At 38.4% G+C, this 17504-nt stretch overlaps 1 protein-coding gene across 6 annotated transcripts in view; it reads right to left on the bottom strand.

The window, feature by feature from the left end:
• OSBPL1A (oxysterol binding protein like 1A) overlaps positions 1–17504 on the bottom strand; it is a 210087-nt gene that overhangs the window by 55077 nt on the left and 137506 nt on the right. For all 6 annotated transcript variants that reach the window (XM_033087174.1, XM_033087172.1, XM_033087171.1 and 3 more), the window contains one exon: positions 5838–5991. In XM_033087174.1, the coding sequence (XP_032943065.1) occupies positions 5838–5899 (62 nt within the window). In that variant the 5' untranslated portion in view covers positions 5900–5991. The remainder of the gene's footprint in view (positions 1–5837; positions 5992–17504) is intronic.

Consider the following 17504-nt stretch of genomic DNA (forward strand, 5'->3'; position numbering starts at 1 on the left):
CAGCAGCTGTAGAGCAGACAGACCTAGGTTCTAGCCACCTTGCTACTGGATGGTGCTTTTGTGGGGGTACTGCTCATTTTAGAGATGAAGCGGCTGAAGTGTGGAGAGATTAAATGCTTACCAAAGCCATAAAGCTATATTAAGTCACAGAGCTGGAACCAAACCCAGAAGAGAAAGCACATTCTCTTGATGGGTTCTCAATCGTCTTATGATCATGGTACACCTTCACCTGCTAGGATCCTCGACAATATACTTAAGGTATTAAAAGATACAAAATACCAGAGCACAAAAGTAAAACAATATTGAGAAGAATCTACGGTGATTTACTATCTACTTGGTTCAGCCACAGAAAGAACTGTTAGCCTTCCCAGCTGTGCTCTCTTACAGTCCAGAAAGCACATATTTATTTCACTTTAGCACTGGTCTGACATTATGCTCCATCTCTTTACCTCTCCTCAAAGCTGGCCACACCCTGCTCCACCACAAATCACACTATCTGCTTAGATCAACGCCCCATCGTACAGTACACATTCCTAATTGTAGTCATTTATGTTTTCCACACCTGTTACATGAAGTGACAATGCTTCCTGACTGAGAACCAGGATGTGTCATTAACATGAGTCGCCGCCACATTCAGAAGGAACTGGCCTTAAGATTCCTTCCCATGGTAAAATGGAAGTGCATCCTAAGGTCTCAAGTCTCAAAGCCTGGCTCAACATTGTGCTGCACTAACATGCCTCAGCAGCAGGTTAGACCCCATGGTTAGGATATATCACATTTTATGCCATGAATGTGTTTTGAAGTTGTGTGTCAACCAAATTTTTTTCTGAAGATTTTAAAGGCACAAGGCAAACAAACCATTAAAGGACCTCTATGTTTTTAAAACAACCACTTCCCTAATACCTATATTTACCTTGTAAATCATTATTATTATACACAGCGTTTTCTGAAAGAGGACTATTCTTCCTGAGCTAACAAGCAAACAATACCGAAGAATTATGTCCCCTGAGATAGTTTTCTCCTTTAGGCGAAATTTAGATTGGCACAGTTCCAATGGGAAAGAGACACTTCAATGTATTTGTAAAGACCAAATCCCATATGTGATCAAAAGATGCCCAATCTATGAATTATTGTAATTAAGAAATGGGCAGAATAAAAAGAATAAGGCAGACCACTGAAAGACTAAGTTACAATGAAAGATATTTCCTAGGCACTCAAAACCCTGTGTCCATCTGTGTGGAGGAGGAGGAGACCTCTTCAAATAAAGCCAGAATACACAGTTTATTAAATATTGACTCTTTCACTTGACATTCTGAGGATTACAGGTGTATATAAAGCAAACTTGAAACAGAAATTGTATATCTACCTAAGAGATTCAAAAAGCCTAGGGATCAAGTAATGAGACCTCTGCACTGGAAAAGTGCTATCAAGGGACCAAGGAACGAGTAATAGAGCTTCAAGCCTCTAGTCACCTCTTGTTTACACTTCTGACAATGTACGTTTACAACCGGCTTTGTGGAGGCCAGCCACGCCTTTGTATTCTCAACAGAAAGAAAAACCGTGTAGCCATTTAACCACAATGCAAATCAACCACAGGAGCCATTAAATGTGGGTATAATTTTCCTTATTTCACATTTACCAAAAGAAAACAATGTTGTTTGAAGATCCACGCTTTCACTTCAGCTACCTCCTCTGTGCCAAATTTCAGTTTCAGAGGACAATATAAACTGCTAAAACCCATCCGAAGACCTTTTCTTATAGGTCAAAAGAAAGGAAGACAATTAATTCTATTTACTCACTTTTGCTTAGGGTTTACCGGTTTTCTACTTATAACAGCACCCAACATTTAATTAACTAAAAATCACTGTGAGTACTTTGCATAGATTATTTGATTTGATTACCGTAACAAGCCAACAAGGTAGGTCCTGTTATTACACCCACTTAACAGATGAAGACGTTGAGTTTCAAAGAAATTAAAACTTAAGTTTAAGGTCTGAAAAGTGGTAGATATACGTTTCAAACCCAGGTAGTTCTTAATAACTATACTTTTCTAGGTCAATCATAAATGACTGCTTGATTTTACTGAATGTTTTTTATCTATTAGGATGATCGTATGGTTTTTCCTCCTTTAATCTGTTAGTGCTATTAATATAGTGAATAACATTTGAATGCCATTTATAGAATCATAATACGGATCCAACATTTCAAATTCTGACTAATCTGTTCTATATTAATATCTTTCACACCATATCCAGTTACACGATGATATAAATATCAGTATCTTCACAACTTGGGTCAAACTGCTAACAAGTTAAAAGGTTAAGCTCAGAATAAATTTAGTAAATTAGGTCCAAGAATAGAGAACTGATCCTGTGGAACACAGCCGAGATGACAAGACGCCCTGTAAATATAAACCGGACCACAGAACGGTGTAGGCTAATTTTGCACAAAGCAACTCAATGTATTTTCTGAGGCAAAACGTACCATCAAAATGGAGCTTTGTATATTCTCGAGTGCTGCAGTATTTTTGGTTCTAGGTCTTAAATAAAACCTTAATTCTTTCTGTTGAGATTTTTCTAGAACTAACCTAAAAGCCCAATGACGTCCAGCATTGTAGTAAAAATCACTGGCCGGCACAGTACACAGCAGCACATCAGTAATTCAGTGAATAAAAAACATAAACTACTTTTTCCCTAGGCCTACTGCTACTAGGAGACATCGTGCAAGTATTTTAAAACTTCACTGTAGTAGAAAAACCATTTTTCAAGATTTCAGTTTGCAATCGCAGGATTTTCAGAGTGAGATGAGAACTCACAGATCTTTTAGCCCAAACTCTTACTGAAGAGATGACCGAAGTTACCTACTTAGTTAACAGAAGAATTATTTTGTTGGTAATTATCCTGGAATGGATTCAAAATCCATAAAATCTATACTTTTATTATCATAGAAATAAATTCATTTAGTGTGGCATGCCTTATCTTAAATTAATAATATGACATACTCATAGTGTGCCCTATAGCTAATGTTTCTCTGGGCCAGAGATTTTCAGACTGCACCCCATGATGTCATCCTATGATAATTAGATAGAAAAGGAAAACAAGAGGGCAGAGGTTCTTCAGAGCAAAGCAAATTACCGTCTTTGATGAGAAAGGGAGTAAACAGCTAACGTTAAAAACAAGCCCTTTACACTGAGTACTTCCTATGTGGCAGGCCCTCTCCTAGGTGCTCTGTGTATGCTAACACATTAAATAGGAGCAGAAACGTAGCCTGGAATGGTTTATTATGTTATATTTGGGGGGGACTTGTTGTTTCTATGACATTTACTATAGAAAGGAAAGCTTAAGTATTTTTTGATGGATAAGGACATGAAGTAGATATGGTGATTCCCACTGAAGCAGGAGAATGGGGAGGAAAGAGAAGACCCCTCTATAGGGAATCTCATCAATCTCTGAAGGCGGCTGAGATTTTAGTAGTTTCCACACTGAATTTATGTGGACCAAATGGTGCCATGGCTAAAAAACAAAAATGGTTGAAAACCCTTGTTCTATTTTATCAGCAAATTAAGCCACGATTTAATCCATTCCATGTGACCTATAATTTGTAAGTCTTCTCTTTTCCCACTTAAAAATATGCATTCCTCTCTTTTTTTTATAATCCATATTCTTCCTGTTTCCCTTCCTAAATTTAAGTGTGCATATCCTGGGGGTAAGTGGTGATATGAGGTAGGCAGGAAATGTAAGGTTTTCATGGGAAAATTAAGCAAGTGGTGAATAAATTATTTTTCAATATTAAAGAAAACAGAAATGTATGACAAGGTTAAATACAAATTTCACTTAAAGATATAACAGAAAACTTCAAATCAATTTCATGGTCACCTCAGGTCGATACGCCAACAGCAACATACATCTGCTTTTCTAAAACATCACCAAAATTACTATTAATTCAAATTAGTCTTAATATCAATATAATAATTGCCTATTATAAACAGATTACTTATAATGAAATTTAAGACACAGGCAAGAGAGTTTTGATAACATTGAATATTCCACCTATTTTCCTATTCTAAAATGAAACTTTTAAATTATATGTGGCATAATTTATGATTATGTATGTTCTGCTTATTTGATTAAAGAAGAATTGTATGAAAAAAGGTCAGGTTTTTAAAAAACCTCTTATAATTGCTACTTCTCAAAATAAAAAAATTATGATTTCCCACATATTTGACTGCTGACAATTTCCTAAATTGTCCTCTTTTCCTTTAAATAACTGAAGAATGTTTTATTACATTTGTAGATTTAATAAGTTGCCTCCTGTTTATCACTTTACCTTTTCTGGTTAGATCACTATCTAGTTGCACTTCTTTGTGGGGTTTTTTTGACTTGTTCTGATTTCATTTTTTGAACAATTTCATCTTATCTTTCTGCATTGTCTGTAAATTCTGGGTTTAAGGCAGAACGCTGCATATAGGTATATAGTGTAATAAATTTCTGTCAAATGCAAAAGAACTACTGTTATGATTACAGCACACACACAAAAGTGCTATCAGGCCCTGAAAAGCAGAGAAATCCCCTTCCAGCCATAGGATATGATAGCATCGAAGCACAGTGCTCTTTCTGGTATTTTAACGGTTGTATCAACATCTGTATGCCTTCTTGAACATTCCAAATATTTCACCTGCATCCTCACTGAACTGTCATGATGTATGTATTAAATAAAGGTCATCTTTCTCTAGAGATTTGTAGACCTGCCAGGTTTCCTGTTAGGTCATGACCAGCTCAGAACTGAATCTTGGACCTCCAAAGTTGCTGACAGGAACTGCAGAGGAAATCAGGAAAGACACTCACTGCTAGCCACATAATTTGCAATGGTAAACTCCACCAAAAGACAACCATCAGTCAGCATGTTTAGAGGATACCCTCTCATCAAAGAAAGAAAACTCTGGTTTTATCTAGTCTATCTTGTCAAGGTAAGTACAAACTGAGACATTTTGTTAAACAAGGGGCAAATACACATAAATCAGAAGTGATATGTACACTTTTTCCAGTAGAAAAATAATTGAGACCATTGTGGCCAGAATCATGGTGTGAAAATGGGGTGCAAGTTACACAAAGATTAAATGAAAACTATCTTATAGAAATTAACCGTGAATAACTTCTTATCCACCAAGTGCTTTCTACAATGATAACAGGATATATCCTTTATTGATAATTAGATAAAATATTTTACTCTATGAATGCCAGCATGCACGTATGCCACTGTGTCTAAACCTGTGCTGAAACTGGAGAACTCTAGTGTCTGTTACGTCTCATTAATTTGGGACAGTCATCAAGGGAATAAAAAGATACTAATATTATTAGACAGTATAAAATGGATATGTCCAACAAGCCCTGGGTCTTAATAAAAGTCTTTGTTAAAATGTAACTAAATTGAATCAACAGACAGGCAATATTACCATCCATTCTTAATAAAACCAACAAGAAGATCGAATGACTAGAAACTAAAATAGCACTGGGAGGCAAAGTCATAAAAGATGTATGATGAAAAAAGGAACCCAGCATCAATTTCAATAGGGACTTCTGAATAGCCTTTCTAAATCACCAACTAAAAGATTTATGTTCCCTGAAAACCATCTTGCTAAAACCAAGTTTTGTGCTTTGTTTCTACAATTACAGATGATGATGTTCTCGTAAATGGACAAAGAGAAATCCTTTCTGTGAGGCGATATAGCAATAGAAATATCCAAAAGAGGGGGGGAAAAAAGAGAAGGCATACTTTCAAGAACCCAAATGTACTTGATAATAAAACGTCAGCAGTGATAATGTTAAAGGCTCTCCTACCTGTGTTTTTTGATGCCATTGGAGAGAGCATCTCCCCCACCACAATCTTTTCCTTCGGACATTCTGTGTTTACTGCTCAAATGCTTGCCTTCCTCTTCAAAGGAGTGCGCTGTCACTGCTTCCAATCTACTCAGGGACCGTTCAGACTCGGAATCTGTGGCAGAGCAGGTTCATAGTCAGTGAATTGAACTTGGCTTCGGTAACAATGGATAGCTCCCTTTAATGCATCAGGCTTTGAAACTTAAGGAGTGTACTTTGTCCTTCAATAATCCATCCGTTAACTACCTCCTTGGGGATATCACTGAACCTGCACCCAATAAGGCCAAAGAGGATTTATGAAACAGATGTAAGTTTACACTGACTGACAATTAAACAGCTTTTATATATTAAGAGAGATTACCAAAGGGTACCTAATTCTTTAAGGAATATTCAGTGTTTCCCAACATTTCTATTTTTATCTTCCCTCTCAAAACTTCTTCAGCATAACTTACCAAAAAACATTCAGTTTTTAAAATTCATTATAAGGAAAAAGCTAGAGTGGCTATACTTGTGAGAAGCATAAATTACATCCAATACCACAGACACAGAAGCAAAGGTAATTTAAAAATACTTTTAAAGATACTTCTTCTGGTATGATATTACTTAAATCCTCAAGAGCTAAAGCCAGAAGTTGTTCGTATAAAATCTAATTATCAGGCAGGTATTTTGGGGATGAAAACGCCATGTTCCCAATTGGCTGAGTATTCAGAGTGGAGCCATCTGCCTGTGTGGGAATAAGATAACTTATTTATACAATGTATAGTACATTATTGTTTTGGGGCACATTCACATTCTTCACCTCCTTTTAGCTTCTCCAAGGTGCTTTGGTGAAGGTGAGGCAGGACCATGGCGTTGACAAGAATGCTAGTGGTCTCATGGTTTGTGAACTGGGCAAAACAGGAAGCGAACCCAAGTTTTCTAATTCCTTGTTCAATGCTCTAGATACTTCAACTCAAAGCAGCAGTCACAATCTCTAGAAATCTTTAAGTGGTGCCTAAGTTTTTATTACAATGTAAATTCAAGGTAGCTTCTAACTTCTCCTTCAGCAGATGACCATACACTCAACTGTCCTCAGCGCTGGAGAAGCACTCTTACACACATTCAAGCAAACTTCCCTTAAATAAATTTTGGACCATCTGCTTAATATGCCTTATAGCTAAAACGTTTAGAAAAAAATTTTTTCAGTACTTTCTTTCCCCGCTACTGATTCAATAATTCAGTCAAAACCACAAAACCTTATTTTTATCACATTTGGTTGATTAGTAACAACTGATGACCAAGCACAATCACAGACTGGACAACACACCTTGAGCCCTGAACTCTGGACCCTCTCTGAATGGTGTCAGTTACTTACAGAAAGACTTTCAATGCTGGTAAAGTTATTTTTATTTTCTGTAAATATAATACTACTGGAATTAAAAATACAGCTTTGTTCTGTCATGTGCCTTATAACAAAGAAACACATTTTAATAATAAAGAGATATTTATTTTTCATTGTCAATTCTGGCAGGTAGTCACTATATTTTACTGAAAAAAAATTAAAGATGACCTGTGTAGCCAGTAACAAGGGGACCCCCACTAGATGAAATAAGCAGTTAAAATTATACTTGTAAAATAATTTAATAAAATATAAAATGCTTTGAACATAATGCAAAGACAAAAAAATTAGGATATCATTTTACAACTCTAAAACACAAGCAAAATAATTATTTTACTCTGTCCTAAAGAAAGACCAGTCTAGCTCAGATGAACAGATACATACCTGTACAAACGAGAGCAATAACATGACAGAAGTTTGCCTAGAGCACAGTGAGGCACAGAGGGGATCAGCCCACTTTCTGGGGGAGGCAAATGCGTATCAGGAAAGGCTACCTCGGAGAGGTGGGAACTACAGATAAATCTTTTACCAATGAAAATGGTGCTCAGGTGGGAGAGCAGCGTTGTTCCGAGAGGGCAGCATGAGCAAAATCTTACTAAAAGATGATGACAATGGCCTTGGGGTGGTTTTTTTCACTTCTACATTTTCAAATTTGCTTCATATTAAAAAAAAAAAATTTAAAGAGTCAAACAAAATAATCTTGTCTGCTTTGGTCAGTATTATTTAAGATGCATTATTATTTTACAATTTAGATGTGATTGAAGGGGTTCAGAACAGCCCTGCCTACGATGTACTAGCTTGACATATGGATTATTTTGATCTAAAAGCAATCGAGACCCTGTGAGCTCAGGAGAAACTTCTGTCCCTCCCTTAACTACTACCTAGAAGAATCTAAGCAGGGAGCCTTGCCCATAAGGTTACTACCAGAGATAACTACTTAGGGCCTATATATAGGGCAGGGCAAACGTCTCATTATGAACATTTGCCCTTCTTATGACCGTCCTCCCTTCTGAAGCCCCAGGTACCGTACCGCATTCCGTGGCGCAGGATGCCATATGTACATTTTTCCCGTTCTGTCGCACAACCTGTCATGTACGAGGGATCTCTGACTCATACATGTGGGGTTCCCATTCACATGTATGTAATTAAATTTTGTTAATCTGTTTCATGTTGATTTAATTATTAGACCAGCTGAAAGAACCTAGAAAGACAGAGAAAAATTGCTTCCTCCCCCACATCTTACAAACCAAAAAGCACTGAAGCAAAAAGCCTCAAGCCTTTATTAAACCTCAAGCATTTATGCTGAAGATACAGTGTCTGCTATTTAAGAGATACAAATCATAAGACAGGGGCTGATCCATCTAAAAAGAACATTCTTAACAAAAAGCAGATACACAATAAACACCAGACAAGAGGTAAAACAGTAAGAGTTTCAATGAAACAAAGACAAACTTTGCTCTAAACAAGATTTCAACTCAGTGACTACAAGCCGAAGACCTGCTACCTGCATCCATACCCTGGGACCCTAGGGATACACTATCAGATGGCAGTACAGAACCCTGTGCTCCTGGGGGTGACAGTACCTGACTCCCTCTCTCTGTCCCCTCTCTTAGTCCTTCTCTCTTCTATTCTCTTTCTCTCTGTTCCTCTGCTTCTCCTCCTCCCCTAATCCTCACTCCTTTCCACCTTGTTCCCAACATCCTTTCTTCTCTAATACAATCAGGCTATCCCCGTCCTTTCCCCCAGAGGGCTCTGACAAAGGTCACCAATTACCTCCACACTGCAAAGTCCAATGGTCATTGTTCAGTGCTTATCATGACTCATCTGCTGAATTCGATCCTCCCCTCCTTCAAGTGCAAGGCATGCTGGGATTCCAAGTACAGTAATATGGTTCCTGACCATGGTCCAGCACAGGTAAACTATTCTGTGAAAATGGGAGCTCAGTACATTTTTGTAGGTGCAATAACAGAAGTCTAAATGGGGACAGTGGCCACAAAGGAGGGATCAGCTGATTTTACAGGGTGAAGGACAGGGTGTCTCGATAGGATTGTGGCTTATGAATGAGCTAAGTTGACAAGGAGTAAGAGTGGGGATGCGGAGGAGAGTTACAACAGACAAACTGTTGCAAGCAAAGGTAACAGCATGACCCAACAGGAATGAAGCATTCAGTAAGATGGGAGTGGAAGACATAAGAAAGAAGCAGTGGTATGGGTAGTTGGGTGGAAGTGAAGCTATGAGTCAGTCATGCGTCTGACTGTATATGATAAATAAAGGCCAAAGGCAAGCAGCAGGATGAAGAAAATACAAAATGAAGCTAGGAATGATGTAGTATCCCATACATGCCATGATGTTCGGGATACTTGCCAGAGGTAAATCACAAACTTATCTCTGAGCATTCTAGCTTCAGAGGCAAAGGAAAGATGATCAATTGCATGATGTATAGTGCCTGTGAGATAAAAACTCACCAGTTGTTTAAGAACAAAAACTCGGTCATTTCTAATACCACGAACAGCAAGATGTCTACTAGTATATATAGCATGAAGTAGTTTTGAGGTTCTCTATTGGCAAGAGGGAGCCATTCTTAAATTCTATCCCTTCATAGCATTAGCCACATGAATCTATCTCCAGGATAACATCATTTCATTTGGAGGTCTATAGTTCCAAATGTATTTAAATTCAAACATATTTACCTAAAGGCCCAAAGTACCAAAAGGCCCTAGCAACAGAGGAGGCTTACTGATTAAGGTAAAGCCTGCCCACCAGAGTACTTTTCGAGTCTCTCTGTACTGAAAAATCAGTGATGGATGTCAGTGCCTCTGAGGTGATACTTCGATCCTAAAACTTCACGTTTTTCAATTTCGCCCACACATATACATATCAAATAGACCCACACATATACATACATATCTACCATTCACTGCTACTGGGCAATATATCAATTCCTCAGTGGAAAGCATAAAGTATTGGAAAGAGTGTATTAATGCCTCTTTGTGCACAGTGCTCTCTTACAGTAGCCTGAGGCCACTATACTCACGCTTTAAAAACAAGGGGGAAGATGTGGACTTAGCGTTCAATGGGTCCAAAGTTTCATTTGGGGAAGATGAAAAAGTTCTGGAGATGGACAGCGGTGATGGGTACATAACAATGTGACTGTCCTTCATGTCACTGAACTGTATACTACAAAATCGTTAAAGTGGTAAGGTAAATATGTTATGCATATTTTACCACAATAAAAACAAAACCCAAACATACAAGCAAACAAAAGGCGGTCAGGCGAAAGCCAAAGCTCTGTCATGCCGTATGCTGAGCTACATTCTGGGTCTGTCATCTCTCACCTCAATGCCAATGATAAAAGAAAACCACCTAGAAGCCAAACTAGTCCATTTTTATACAGATGTATTTTTAAATGCTGTAGAAGAAATTTATTTTAACAATATACATAGCTAGATTTCACACGAAGTTAGCTTTAATTTTTCCTTTTATTTCCCTCTGCATTTCCCCCTTACCAATATACAGGTTTCTATAATAAGTAAATCCACCCCAAATTTTCAGAATACTTCATTCACCTCTGAAAAACAAGGTAAAGGATTTGTAAAATAGACTTACATTATTTACTGAACTTTTGATGGCAATTAGGATAACTTGTATAGCCCTGTGTAATGACTGGAAAAGGAATTCCTAGTATGTACTTATTTGTAGGTTTGCTTATTCCCATCTAGTTGCAAAGGGGTTTGGGTGGCTTAATTGATAATTATATTTTATAGAGAAAGTGTGAGAGTAACAGTGAAAAACAGACTATATTTTACAAGATAAATGCTCTAGACTACAGACAAGCACATAAGATAAACAGAATCTGTGCCTGATTTATTTCTCAATTAAAAGTCATATTAATAGAAAGTTTGTTTTAATATCACAAATCTCCAACGGCCCAGATCTTTGAAGCTCTCTGTACATTAGGACTTAGAATTGTTTTGAACACATTTCAGATTTAACACAATCCCCAATCTCATCCAAATAGCATGAAAGCAATGGTTGTAATTGGGTTAACATGACTAAAAATTTACTCATCAAGTTGTATACATTAACTATGTACAGCTTTCTGTGTGTGTCATACCTCAATAAAATAGTTTAAACAAAACAAAAATTTTGGAATTAAGAAGATCATTACCTCCTTCCTACATTTTTGAGTTTTTTTTCTCCTATTAAAAGGCTGAAAAAAGAGGTCATGAAGTTAACAATATAAACATGCCAACAATTCTTATAAGTTATCCTGATAAACTTTTTTTTTAACATGACCTTTGAAAATTAGCTTGGGAACAAATAGTACAAAGGATCAACATGTGGAAGAACAGTGGATCATGTCCAAATAACCCCTCCCCCTGTTACTTAAGGTAACAGGAAATGGTCAGGCACACACACTCGATTTAATACCTTTACTGATTATGGTTTCCCACGAACTAGGCATGTTCTAAAAATGTCCAGAGTAACCCAAGGTAACCCAAGCTTAAAATATCAGTGCTAAGTTTTTATTTAGCTTTAAGGTACAATTTGTAAACTCAAAAACAACATAGTAAATATGAAGAACACAAAGAAAATAAATACCACATTTAGAATAAAGTGAAAATCAAGATGAGTCCAGAAGGGGCTGCCAAGAGACTGCTACAATAATCTACTGAGAAAGTGAGAAAAACTTGAAAGGGAATCTTGGCAGCAAGCACCAAGTGTCAGAAGACATTTTAGACATATCCTCTCATTCAGGGATATAGACATATTCTCTCTGAATGATGTCCAAGGTCAAAATCAGCCAAATGGTACAGTGTTGCTTATGACAGAGTTTCTTAAAGTACTGACTTTAAGAACTAAAGCAACTAAATATACTGTTTTCCACAACTTGCAAAATCTGCACATGTAATTGAGGATGAAGAATTATGCAAACTGTAGTGTGTGGGCTACTAGAAATCTTATATGTATCTATTTTAGACTACTAAATCCAGAGAGCTTTCTAATTTGTCTTGCTGACATCCTTAAAATTATTTTCAAGAAGGTCACCGATGCATGCACTCTACAGAGAAAAACATTCTAGAACTGAAGACCGGTTATAAAATAATCCATAGTTATAAAACAAGTATTGTGATTCAATTTAATAAATTAACATTTACCAAGTACCTACCACACACCAGGTAAAGGGTTAGTTGCTGAAACTGTTTAGAAAGATTAATGACATATGGTTGGTGCCCTCCAAGTATTCAAAGTCCAATCTAATGAAAGACACACAAATAAAGATATGTTTACACAAAGTGTTTGTGGGAATTACAGAAGTCACTCTTAGGGGACCCAAGTTAAGTTTCCGAGCAAAGATGACATTTGAACTGCAATGATGAAAAAGAGTTTAAGGTAGGAAAAAAGAACCATGGGCGTGAGGAGAAGAGTAAACAGTCCTATGGCCTGAAAGAACTAGGTGTATCCAAGAATATCTGGCATGGCTAGACAGAAGGCTGGCCTGCTGGAAAGGGTGTGATTGCCAAAGAGAAAGCCTTAATTAAAGTGAGTCAGATTACAGAGTTTGGACTTAACCTGTAGTAATGGGGAGTCATTGGATGATTTTCCAGGGAGTGGTAAGCTCAGTTTTAGACTTTATAGATTACCAATGGCCACTGTAATAATTACCACAGATTTGGTTTGGTGGCTTAAAACAACAAAAATTTAGTCTTTCATAATTCTGGAGGCCAAAAGTACAAAATCAGTTTCACTGGACCAAAATCAAAGTGTTGGCGGGACCACTGTCCCTCTGGGGGCTTTCGGGGAGAATGTGTTCCTTATCTCTTCCAGCTCTGGTGGCGGCCAGCATTCCTGCGCTTGTGGCCACATCACTCTAATCTCTGCCTCCCACCTCACGGGGCCTTCTCCCCTGTGTCTAGGTCATCTCCCTCTACATTTCTCTTACAGGATACTTCTGACGGCATTTAGGTCCCACCCATGTCATCCAGGATGATCCCCTCTTCTCAAAATCCTTAACTTAATCCCATCTGCAAAGATCTTTTTTTCCAAAAGAAGGTTATAGGTTCCTGGCTGAACATATCTTCTGAGGGCTATTTTCTAGCCTCCCATACCTGATTAATATGCAACGTGGAAGATGGATGGCAGGTACAAAGACTGGAACCAGGGAAACCTGCTAGAAAGGGACTGTCATAGTCTGTGGGAGGGGGGAGCTGAACTAAAGCACTGGCAGTGAATATTGGGGGAAGAAAACAGGAAAAAAGAAAAAGACTAAATACCTAGATATGGGGGAGGGGCAAAGAAAAGGCATAAAAGATGACCTCCACATTTGTGGTTTTCATAGTGGGTGAATGACGGTGCCATTTACCAAGACAGGGAATGTAGAAAGGGACAGACGAGGATGACAAGTCTAGTTTTCATTATATAGAGTTTGAGATGCTTTGGGCCAAAGTGGGAATTTTCAATAAACAAACGGAAAGTAAGGCTATCATTCTCCTCCAGAACCAACTTGTCCTCAAGGTCAGTCAATTTAGTCTTAAAGTATATCTCAAAAAGTCATTCACTCAAATGTTCGAACTAGTATGTGCCAGAATCTATGCTAGTTGCTAGGGATGCAGAGTTCCTCATGGAATATACTGTCTAGTTAGTTGGGTGGCAAGGCCGACAAGAACCAAGTAATCATACAAACAATTAAAAATTTGAACTATGGGAAATGCTATGGTACTATGGTGCACAGAGAACCTATGTAAGCGGGGATTTGATCAAGTCAAGCAAGTCAACCGGGCATCTTTGAAGAAGCCTCTGACCCTTGAGAAAATGTCAGAAGGATTCATGTTTACCAAAGATATAAAGGGAGAGAACTGAAACTTCCCATTCTCACTTAAATTGCTTTTATTCCAACTGTTGTCTTCTCTTATCTAAGACAGTAGGACCTCATATCAATCTTTACTCCTAAAACACTTACATTCTACTAAGATGTGTACTCCTGAGTAGGGACCATGTCTTATTTTCTTTAAATTCTTAATGGTCAGTATAATTGTAAGCATATTATAAAAACTACACGATGTTTACCAAAAAAGTGAATTTTAAACTATTAATCTATATCACTCTATGTTTAATTGTGTCTGTTGGCTTCCTACCACCTATACACTAAAATCCAAATTCTTCAACAGAATCTTACAACAAGAATCTTATAACTCATTACGAGCTGGTCTTAAACTACCTTCTTGGCTTAATCTTATCACTATCTCTCAGCACCTAAAACACTCAGCCCTGCTTCTGTCACAGCACATTTTATGATGTTTTTGAAAACTATTTTTCTCTATCTTTACATGTGTTGCCTTCTTCCACCAAGAATATTCTTCCCCCATCTCATCTGTCTAGAGAACTCTTTACTGATTCTTCTAAACACCCCACGAATGTCATTTCTTTGTGATGCTTCCTACCGCCTTCTCAAGCAGTCAGCTGCCTCTCCTCTGAAATTCAGTACTTACTCATTAACTTGTCCAACAAGTATTTATTGAGCATCTTTCTTCGTCTAGCATTATTGTAGGACTGAGAACATATCCCTCCCTTCACTGAGGAGCTTACATCCTTTTAATTGTGGGAGATAAACAAACAAATGAATATTATTGTGAAAGGTGCTTTTTTTTAAGGCAAGAAGAAAGGATAGAAAAATGACCCAGTGAAGATCTCTCCGAGCAGAAAAATGAAGGAAATGAGGGAGTGAGCAGTGTGGACACCTGGGATACGAGAATTCCCAGGCAGGGGAAATAATGAAAAGTAAAGGCCTGAGGAAAAACATGCTTGGAAAGTTCAAGAACCAGCATTGAGGTTCAGAGTGATAGAAGAAAGTGAGTGAGGAGAACAGAGGCAGATGTCAGAAAGGTGGCAGAGGGCCAGATCACCTAGGATTCTGGCTCTTATTCCAGCCAAAAAGCAAAGCCTTTGGAGGGTTTTGTGCAGAGAACTGAAAAGAACTGATTCATGTTTGAAAATGATCACTCTAACACCTGTGTTTAAAATACTGTTGGAAATAAGGGTGCAAGCAGAGAGACCAGTTAGAAAGCTACTGTATTAATCTAAGTGCGGGACGAGGGGGCTTTGGATCTGGGTGACAGGAGTGGCATTATGAGAAGAGGACAGGTTCTGCTGTATTTTGAAAGTACATCCGACAGAATTTTCTGATGGACTGAATGTGGATGTGAGGCCAAAAACATAAAACCATCTGTGATGGATAATTTAAAGGTTCTCAGCCTTGGCCGAAGCAACTAGAAAGACGGATCTTCCATCTACCAAAACACGAAGACTGCAGAAAGGGCTGTAGAAATCAAGAGTTCTCATGTGGACATTTTAAGACATTTAGATCTCCTTAGACGTTTAAGTGACTACGCCCAGGAGATAGACACGAATCTGAAATTCAGGGAGAAGATTGAGGCTGGAGACATAACCTTACGGATTACTCAGAATATAGATAACATTTAAAGGCAATGTTGCTCAAGCTTTAATGTCCCTATGAATCACCTATGGATTTTTTAAAAATGCAGATTGTTATTTGCCAGGTCTGAGTTGGGGCCTCAGGTTCTGCATGTCTAACAAGCTCCCGTATAATGCCTATGTTGCTGCTCCTCAGACCTCACTCTGAGCATAAGGAATATAGGGAGTATGTGTAGAAAGAAACAAGAAGAGGTTCAATGCCTGCACCCTGAGATACTCTAATACCTACAGGTAGAAGGATACGAAAGGACCAGCACAGGAAACTAAGAGATAAAATCAAATGAGAGCGGTCTTTTAGAAGCCAAGTAAGGAAAGTGTTCTATGAAGGAGGTTACGATAACCAACAACTTTTAAGTGCTGGTGAAAGATCAAGAAAGATGAGACCTGAGAAAGAACCACTCAATTATGTAACAGAGTATATTACAATGGTGACCTACCTAGTCAAGAGCAACTGCAGTGGAAGGGAGAGAACCAGCACAGAAACAGAGGGCGCTCAAGAAAGAATAAGAAAGTGATGTGGGATCAAAGGTATTTTTATAAGATAGACCATATTTTAAAAGATAAAACAGCTGATGGGGACAAGGGATAACATTATCTGGGAGAGAGAAGGAGCTGCATTACTGTCCTATGTGGGTCAGAAGGCCTGGGCTCTCAGGCACAAACACAAATGTTGTCTTCAGTTAGGGACACAACATTCATCAACGTAGAGAAGGCAGAATATGTGGGTACACATTCACGTGTGAAGGTGGCTTTGACAGTTGAAACATGGGGAGTTTCTCAGGGGCACAATGTTCTCTATGGAGCAGGACGAAGGAGAAGGTATTAGAAATTTTAGGTGAGTTAAATTTCTAAGCATGTAAAAGGAACTGACTAGAAAAATTTAGTAGGCCTGCTTAGCAGGAAGAGAGCACAACAAAAGTTAACAGCCACGGGTTTAAAGCAAGACCCACCAGTGTGGCCTTGTATTTATTTGTCTCCAGCCTCACCAAGTCACCTGAGGACTGGGATGGAAGGGGGAGAGGGAGGGACTGGAGTTGTGCCAGGTGAGTATAATGCAGGGAAAGAAAGGCAGGTGATTACGTGACACGCCATGCAACTTAAGCCTGGTAAGGAGGGAAGCAAGGACATGAGTAGAGTGAGGGACAGTGAAAAGATGAAGCAGATGTCATGGCGCGGTCACAGAAATGTTGGGATAGGGGTTTTAGAGAGAGTGAATAGAAAGACAGGAGTCAGTGGTCAGTCAAGAGTGTGAGATGTAAGAAACTGAGGCAAACTCTAGGGTCTGTTCTTGGGAGTGAGTAGGGGCAGAGGGCTGGAGGACCAGATCCCCTTTACCGTCCAGTGTAACCATCTTTTTCTCTGTTAAACTCTCTAAAAATCCTGATTCAGGGAGTGGATCTTATTTATGTTGGTACAGCTGTGCCCAACGAAGCACGTGGCACACAGTGGACACTCAAAAAACATGCCTGGTTGATGAAATCCTCTCAATGCTAAGGACAGTACAAAATGCACATGGTTGGAAGCATTTTTCTCAGGCTGTTGAGATCTTCCCTTCTTCCAGGTTTATCCTCTGTTTGGATCAAATAAATTATTATAAAAATTCTCTACAGTTTGGACGTTCTTACATCGATATAAGAAAGCACGCACAGCTGGTTCAGAGCCCTGACCCACTACTCTGGCTGGGGGTCCATTCTGTCACCACATAACACACACACCTGAATCAGACAGAGCATCAGGATAAGGGCAGGAACAAAACT

The sequence above is a fragment of the Rhinolophus ferrumequinum genome, chromosome 19, assembly GCF_004115265.2.
Source record: "Rhinolophus ferrumequinum isolate MPI-CBG mRhiFer1 chromosome 19, mRhiFer1_v1.p, whole genome shotgun sequence".
Classification (NCBI taxonomy): Eukaryota; Metazoa; Chordata; class Mammalia; order Chiroptera; family Rhinolophidae; genus Rhinolophus; species Rhinolophus ferrumequinum.